Source organism: Gadus morhua, chromosome 19 (assembly GCF_902167405.1).
Source record: "Gadus morhua chromosome 19, gadMor3.0, whole genome shotgun sequence".
NCBI classification, from domain to species: Eukaryota; Metazoa; Chordata; class Actinopteri; order Gadiformes; family Gadidae; genus Gadus; species Gadus morhua.
In genome coordinates, this window is record NC_044066.1 from 9,871,547 (window position 1) to 9,880,529 (window position 8,983).

At 45.2% G+C, this 8,983-nt stretch overlaps 1 protein-coding gene across 8 annotated transcripts in view; it reads right to left on the reverse strand.

Moving 5' to 3' along the window:
* rgs3a (regulator of G protein signaling 3a) overlaps positions 1–8,983 on the reverse strand; it is a 111,660-nt gene that overhangs the window by 35,405 nt on the left and 67,272 nt on the right. For all 8 annotated transcript variants that reach the window (XM_030341373.1, XM_030341366.1, XM_030341365.1 and 5 more), the window contains one exon: positions 1,743–2,891. In XM_030341373.1, the coding sequence (XP_030197233.1) occupies positions 1,743–2,891 (1,149 nt within the window). The remainder of the gene's footprint in view (positions 1–1,742; positions 2,892–8,983) is intronic.

The following is an 8,983-nucleotide window of genomic DNA, read 5'->3' on the forward strand; positions in this document are numbered from 1 at the left end:
TGGTTTTAAACAGGCTAAACTACAATTCTAAGTCATTCACATATCTGGTATATCACGGTAATAAAAACGTCCAATACAATCTCAGTTCATAGATAATAACCAACATTTGATTTTCCAAATCATGCCAAGCTTATTCCTCAAATGCACTTCCTCACTTGACCACGAGGTGTCCCCACACAAAGGGAAAACGTCTATACTGAGCTGATCTAGATGCAATCACCTGACTTTTAAGTTAGGCACGTGCGTGGCCAAACATAGAACACACACACTATATACACAACATACACAAATGTTTCTGTGGATTTCCCCCAATGGTTTGCTTCAGTTTTGAGTCATCTAAAATGGTGACCCTTGCGTTCTGACCATTCTGCAGCTGTGTGTGAGCGAATCCTCCCTGAGGTGGATTTAATGACGGCCATATTGATCGACATTCAATCGCACTGCTAACTGCATCCTTAAGCGATGCTAAGCAGCTTACTGGTGATTTGAGACCTTTGAGTTGTTTTTTTTCCCCTTGTCTTCCTGGAAGACGATAAATCTGTTATTGAAACATCAGATCCCACGGCCGACAACGTCAGTGTGGTGAACGTGTCTTGGATCTCAGGGGGGGGGAACAAGCCCGGCTTTGTTGATTAAATAACTGGTGTTAAGAGTTCGATATTCCTCAGAAGAGGCTTTGCATGTGACCGGTGTGGCCGCCAAGTCATGAGTTTTCATGTGATGGCTAAAAAAAGAGCAGCGGGGACCGATATAGACATGGTCACCGTGCGTGCACGTGCAAGCGTGCATGTGTGTGTGCATGGCATGCGTCTGTGTGAGTATGTGTGCGTGTCCAACTATTTCCAGCATTTGCTCAGCCATTAGAGGTTTCTCCTAACTGGATATAACTAACATCGTGAACTCTTTTACCAGGGGGTCTAATAAAATCATAGACAAATATTGACATTTGCAAATAATATGAGACTCATGTGGTTTGTTTGGTCTTTTTTTTAGTGTGTTTTGAACGCCTGACAAACTAACGCATACTTTTCTTTAACTTTACATTAGAATGCATTTAGGTGAAATGTACTTCAATATAATTTGTACTTAAAATAACTAACTATTATCCACTAAAACCTTGTCCTTCTGATTCCTATGTCTACTCCCCACTTGGTTGTTTTTTGTTAGAAACTAGGTCGTTAAGCAATTTACTCTAATTATGATTGTATTCTTTGATTGTACGACTCACTTGTAAGTAACTTATCAAAAAACGTTGATACAATTATAAATCTTAAATGTTGTGTGTGTGTGTGTGTGTGTGTGTGTGTGTGTGTGTGTGTGTGTGTGTGTGTGTGTGTGTGTGTGTGTGTGTGTGCCAGGGTTATAAATGAACAGGGGCTTTGGGGAACAGGGGCTAAAAAAACTGTAATGAGCCTTAAATTTGTGATGATGGGGCTCTTAAATGCCATAATAAAACATAGATCCCTTCTGTATTCCACTCAGTATGTAATCTGTTAAATGTTTAATGGTGCTTGTGAATTTATCTAAACACAATATGACCAAATAAGAGGGTCACTGGAGTCAATGAACTCTAGTTTTTCATGTTACCTAGAATAACCAAGGTGTATCCCATCCTTTAATTCAATTAACCTGTAAACTATCTATACCCCCCCCCCCCCCCATCCCCCCTGTACCAATCGCACAGGCATGCATTGCCTACCCAACCCCCACCCCCACCCCCACCAACACAAGGCCGCGCTTACCTTGCGGCCGGAGAAGAGCATGCACAGCTGGTGCATGGAGCCCCCGTTCTTGGTCAGGGTCTTGGGCGACGGCAGGGTCCAGCCGCCGCCCTTGTGGTGGCCCCCGCCGTCGCCGCCGCCGCCGCCGCCCTCCAGGCAGTGGATGGCGTTGTTGGAGTTGAAGCAGGTGGTGCGCGGCTCCTGCAGGAGGCTGCCCTCGCTGTGGGTGCGTCGGCGCAGGGAGTTCTGCACGCTCAGCCGGCACGCGCCGCCGCCGCCGCCCGCGCCATGCTTCTCGCAGGTGGAGGAGGTGGCTTCCACCATGCTGCGCCGCTTGCTGTCGCTGCGCTGGAGGCAGGTGTCGTCGCTGTCGTCCTCCTCCTCCTCCTCCTCCTCGTCTTCGGAGTCTTCGTCCTCATCTTCCTCTTCGTCCTCGTCGTCTTCGTCCTCGTCCTCGCCCTCCTCCTCCTCGCCCTCGACGCTGCACGGGGAGGAGAGGGCGTCGGCGCTGAAGGTGCGGTCCAGCCGGAGCTCGGGGATGACGAAGGAGGAGGAGGAGGAGGGAGGTGCGGTGGCGTCCGGCGGCTCGGAGGCGGTCTCCTCCTCCCCCTCCTCCTCCTCACCGGCGTTCTCGTTCGGGGCCGGCTCCTCCCCTTCTCCCGCCTCCCCCAGCGATCTCTCGCCGTCCCCTCCTTCGTCGTCGGGATCTCCTCTGATCTCCTCACTTTCAGTACTCTTCACACTTTCTCCCACCTCCCCCTCCTCCCCCTCATAGTCTCCCTCCAGTCCGCTCCTCACCTCCTCCTCCTCCGTCATCTCGCTCTTCTCCACCTTCCAGATCTCCAGCTCCGAGCTGCCCATGCTCTTGCAGTCCTCCCCCTCCGTGGAGGGCGGTGGGGTGGGGGGCACCCTGTGTCGGTCGGCGGAGCCCCCCAGCGGGGTGTAGATGTCCTCCAGGGGGGTGAGGGGCGAGGAGGTGCGGGGGCTGCCCAGGTTGTGGGGCTCCGAGGGGCTGGACGGGTACAGGCTGCTCTCCTCCCCTTCCGAGTGATGGAAGCCGGGCGGGCGGGGCATCCCCAGCTCCACCCCCATCACCCCCTCCAGGTCCGCCCCGCCCAGGACCCCTCCGCCCAGCTCACAGGGGGGGACGTCCACCTTCGGCTCCAACATCTGGGGTAGAAGAGGAAAAGCACAGGTACACAAGAGAGACGTTAGCTAGGGATTATTGTCGTAGCGGGTTAAAAATGGGAAAAATGGATTTCAAGTATCCAAAATGAGTTACAAAAAGATCGGAAGGCCTGATGTAAAGAGGAAAATACATTTTCTCATAAAAGTATTTCAGTAAGAAAAGGAGTCAAGCTTTGGAAATTTTAGCATGAATTTGAGAATTCAAACTATTTCTCGGCCTTTTCCTTTTTTTCGATGTGTTTTTTGAATGTTCATCTGCGGTTTGGCTGGCTGTCTGTTTTGGAATGCGTTGCCAAGCCCAAATATACAAAACGCAATGCAACCAAACATTGTGACATTCTTTTGGTTTCGGAGAATCCTGTTGAGAACTGTGTTTTGGGAAGGGTTGTAAGTTGACATAACACACATCGGGAACAGATGGGACGGAGGTAACAGATACAGGAAGTACTTCAGCTGCAGGTACTATGAAAAGTTTCCTTTTTTTATAGCAAGTTGAAAGAGGAAACCAGGGACTTTAAAAGGGACACAGATGACACACACACATCAACTATGTAAGCTATTCAACTTGAACTGCTTACTTTCAGTCTATTCTCTCACTGGGTTTGTTGATGAGTGTCAGAGGTATTTACTTTGTTGCAAAGCATTTTCTTAAAAATGAATAGTTTGAGGTAGTTTTAGTGAACTTGAAACCATAAATACAAATTCAGATACGAATGTGGTTTGAATAAAACTAAATCATCAAACAAAAAATTAAAACAAATCAAACATTATAGTGTCTGAAAAAAATAGGTGTAGGCTAAAGCCTTAGCTTATTGAGCCTACCCTTAAGCATTATAGTTGCAATACTTCAATTTATTACAAGTAAATTGAAACAATTGTAAACAATATAACTTAATAAATTAACTAATGAATGTAATAGAAACAGTAATAGTTAACAAATCTAATAAAGATAATGATCGTAAAAAGCATTCCCAGTTCCATTCATAATCATGCATTGTCGTCTCTACCACTAAATAATAGAAAGGTGTCGATGGAGTATCGACAAGTACCAGAATTGTTAAGCAGTCTCAACAATGGTATCATTATTAATAAATATGAAGTGTATTTATAGTGTAATCCATCACAAGGTTATTAAATGTATGAGTGTTTGTTTGTCAGAGTACGCGAGTGGATGTTTCTGTGTGTGAAGTGTGTGTGATTACACAACAGTTTGTGAACTTCCTGCTTGTTGCTTTGTTTTTTTCTTCTGAATATATTGCAACATCCTTGTTCAACACAATGTCCTACCATTATACAATTATCTAAAATTTAAATCCTAAGAACAAACACAGAAACAATAATAAAAATGATAATAATAATATATTATGCAACACAGACTACACTGCGGATAAATTCAGCCAAACGTCGTGTTGGGCACCACGGGTGAAAGATATTGATTTTCTGTGTCTCACACAACATTTGTTTATGTGCTGCGCCTTTGGAGCAGTATGTTCCACTCATCTGGACATCACAGAAAACAACACAGCCGCCACAAGACAATTGTCTAAAACATTAATGGCCTCAACAAACACCATCTACAGTCTTTCCCCGCACTCAACCGACAAGAAGATGTACACTTATAGTAGCTTTCAAAGTCGACATAAAGGCTGCACACAAATATATCTTGAAAACACTCAACATGAAAGAATGCACATACAATTTAATACACTTCTACACACACACACACACACACACGCACACGCACACACCAAACAAACAACGGTGCCTGCAAAGCAAGCTAAATACATTTAGCCATTTAGTGTACATGTAGGGCTTCTAAGCAATATCATATAAATGTCATTTTTTCTGGTGGGCTAGATATTCTAGAACTGTATGCATTGTTATAATAATTACTATAACTTGGAGTCAGAGGTTGTTCAAACGTTGTTCACTAAACTCAACCCTCACTATAGAACAACAGGGAGTGTGAGTTCTTGGATCTCCAAACTATCATTTCAATATCATAGGCAAGCCAACAACATACATACAACAAAGCTCACAATCAAACTCACTCTACCTTAACCCATCTTTTCTTAGCCGTAATGAGAAAACAATAAATATAAAAAATGACACAAAGCTGGAGAAAGTGCCTTTCTGTTTCGACACACACACACCAAGCACACAGACACAAACATGCGCACACACACAAACATGCGCGCACACACACACACGCACACGCACACACACACACACACACACACACACACACACACACACACACACACACACACACACACACACACCACACATAGACACACACACTTATGGTTTCTGACCTTTACCCACTGCCTTGCTAGTGTTCAATCTGTCAATGTTTTCAATTCAGCAAATGACTGACCACTTACTGGAAGACACTGTAATAATAAAGTACCTCTGAAGAAGACTACTATATAAATTACTCAATGATACAGACCATTATATAACATAGACATGTATATAGATTACAACATCACATTGACACTTATAAAGACTTCAATATCATAAACTCACCGATACAGACTAAAATTTAACATTAATACTTACATAGACTACATATCATGTTCTCACTGATACGGATCACAATATCTCATAAACACTACATAATCACATTAACACTTAGAAAGACTACAATAATATCAAATAAATATTACTTCAAATACCCATTCAAACAAATCTTCTTAAGCATATTCACTTCAGTGCGACGTCAAACATAAGTACTACAATACTGGTTGTACCCAAAATAGGAAGTCTTGGAGTCAATCTAAGACATGTCCATTCTATGTGTATTTGCAGCATGGAATGTCTTGTGACAGGCATGTGCTATTTTCCTGGGATGAATGCAGGAAACATGGTTTTCCTCCATTTTCTCGGTCTTAACCCTGCCATGACCTCCTCTTAAACAAACCACCATGGCAGAAATATGTCCATGTAAGAACGAACAAGAACGCAAAGAAAAACACCAAAATGATCCGTGCATCAGAAGCCCTCCAATCAAACAGCACCCCAACAAGCTATTTCTTGTTCTATTGTTTTATTACATTATCTTTCATTTCTCTTTTTCTGTCTGTCTTGTGATTCTTCTTGTCAAACATTTCTTTGAACCATTCCGACCTGCATCTCTTTCAATGTTTTACCGGTGTGATGTCATTGGAATCACATGGTGCTCCTAGGGCATCTGTGCTCTAATTTTATACCCATTCACGCCGCATTAAGCAGGTACATGCAACGGCCTATTTCTACCACCTTTTATGGGGTGTGCAAACGCCCCATACCCTTTCATCCCCTCTTTGCATCTCCAAGCTCTGACAGAAACGCTCCTCTCTCTCTCTCTCTCTCTCTCTCTCTCTCTCACTCTCTCTCTCTCTCTCTCTCTCTCTCTCTCTCTCTCTCTGTATGCTGGTTATGCACACACCTATTGATCAATGAAGATATGACTATGGAATAGGACTGTGGAATGGACTATGTTAGATTGATTCTATGGAACCACTTGCCCTGTCAGATACACTTGGTCACACTCACCGTCACAACACTGCTATCTACTGCGCTGGATAGCCACACAAGCATCCAAACAAAACGCACCCACACACAAAGCCACACAAACACACATAAACACATACACACGCATGTACAGACAGTCACACTGGGCATACTGACATAAACAAACACACAAACACACAATCACCCTGACACACACAAACACAACCTTTCACACACACACACACACACACACACACATACGTACACAGACACGCGTCTGTTTCTTCAAGGGTTTTGGGGTCTTTGTGAATATGGGTATGTCATCTTTCTCTCTCTCTCTCTCTCTCTCCCTCACACACACGCACACACACACACAAATAAATGCCTAACAACAAAAAGGATACAACAGGAACAGAACATAAAATGCATATTAGAGCAGCCATTAAACAATAAACAGCATCCTCTGCCCGAGCAAGCCGCAGAACCACCAGACATTCAATTGTACTTCCATTCGTGCTCATCATATATTCATCCTTTGCACTCCTGCCTGTAAGTCTTAATTCTCCACTTCTTTCCGTACTGGTGACGTTTGTGTACCGTACTTGTACATGCACGTACTGGTGTACTTGCGCGTGGTCTCTTGGAAACCCGCATGTGTGTTTCCGTGTGTGTGTGTATGTGTGTGTGTGTGTGTGTGTGTGGTGTTTGATGTGTGGTATGAGCAGGTGTGCGCATGTGTGTGTGTGTGTGCAATGTGCTTATGCTGCACCTTTGAGTGGACCTCGGGTGCGCTACATCTTTACTCAACGGCTTTAGGTCATCAATGATTCAACAGCATCCCAGACGCAGCCTCCATTATGCAAGGAAAACAACGACAAAGCTAAAGGGATGGGGGGAGAGGACCATCAACCACAAAGAGAGAGAGAGAGAGAGAGAGAGAGAGAGAGAGAGAGAGAGAGAGAGAGAGAGAGAGAGAGAGAGAGAGAGAGAGAGAGAGAGAGAGAGAGAGAGCGTAAGGATGGATAATTAATCCCTGGAGAGAGGAAGGAGCGAATACTGTACACAGAGGTCAAGCAAGCAGGAGGGATGGAGGGCTGACGACTGGAAGATAACAGATGATAAACTGGAGAGAACAGAAGAAAGACTGGAGAGACAGAAGAGACTGGAGAGAAAAGAAGAGGGACTGGAGAGAACAGAAGAGACTGGAGAGAAAAGAAGAGACTGGAGAGAAAGAAGAGGGACTGGAGAGACAATGGCAGAAATCAGAAAGGTAGGAGACGTGAAGGAGCTGACGGAAAATGGGGTGGTGTGTGTGCGTGTGCGGGCGTGCGTGTTTGTGAATGTGTGTGTGTGTGTGTGTGTGTGTGTGTGTGTGTGTGTGTGTGTTTGTGCGTGTGCGTGTGTGTGTGTGTGTGTGTGTGTGTGTGTCTGTGTGTGTGTATGAATGGTTGGGGGGTTAGAGGGGATACAGGGGTGCCCTTCTCACCTAACCTCTCCTATGGGCAGAACTGCTTACCTCAGTGTAATTGACATCCCAGCTAATCACGGCTTGGTTTGACATCTAACACACAGCCACACACACTCACACACACACACACACACACACACACACACACACACACACACACACACACACACACACACACACACACACACACACACACACACAGACTAAGTGGACATGGGGAATGGGTGGGTGACGTTGGAGGTTATGGGTAACCACTCAAACAGGAGCCGTCACCCAAGGGCAAACCGATGAACTCTGCCCTTACGGTTGCCTTGGCAATAGCAGACCTAGTGCGCGCCGTCTTGAACCTAAATCACAAACACTATCCTACTCTGGACCACTGGACCATACGGAGATGCTCTCTTTCCTTCGCTCTCACCCATGCACTCGCCCAATCAATCCTATGTAACTCAATCAGTGGTGCTGGCCGAACAGAAAGCCACTGCTTCCCTCTTTGAGTCCGCTCTGCTCTCCTCCGACCTTCCTCGTCCTCTTGAGCGTGTGTTATCAAGGTGTGTGGACAGCCTGTCGACGTGATGCAACACGCCCCTTCAGACCAACCAGGAACAGAACCTAAACCTAGCCAACACAAGTCCCTCCGCGGCGGTTGATTTACACCCGCGATGTGAGCCAAACGCCGCTCAGAGCATTTTATTGAGGCTTGTTTACAATCACAACTGTTATGAAGTCCTTTAGTAGAGAGTGTGATTTAAGATGCAGTTTATTAAGGAGCAGGTAGGGGTGAGGGTATCTTGCTCCTGGACTACCTGCATACACCATAGCTTCTACACACGAGCCTGCCCCACGTGTTCATAGTAAAGTTCTTACAATGTTTATTTGGTATGGAAGTTCAATTCTACCATTTGCTTCTGTAAAGGCCAACCCCACAGAAACGTTAGTTGAGGTTGTATCACTATCTCAGGGGAATTGAATTGAAACTATCTTTTTAGAGGAATTGATTTAGCGCACCAGTTTTTTTCTATTCAGCTGTGTTGGTGAGGTGAACTCCGTCCCAATGGGAGATAATCGTGATATCCAACATGACAAAGGAGGTGTATATTGAAAAGGGAGA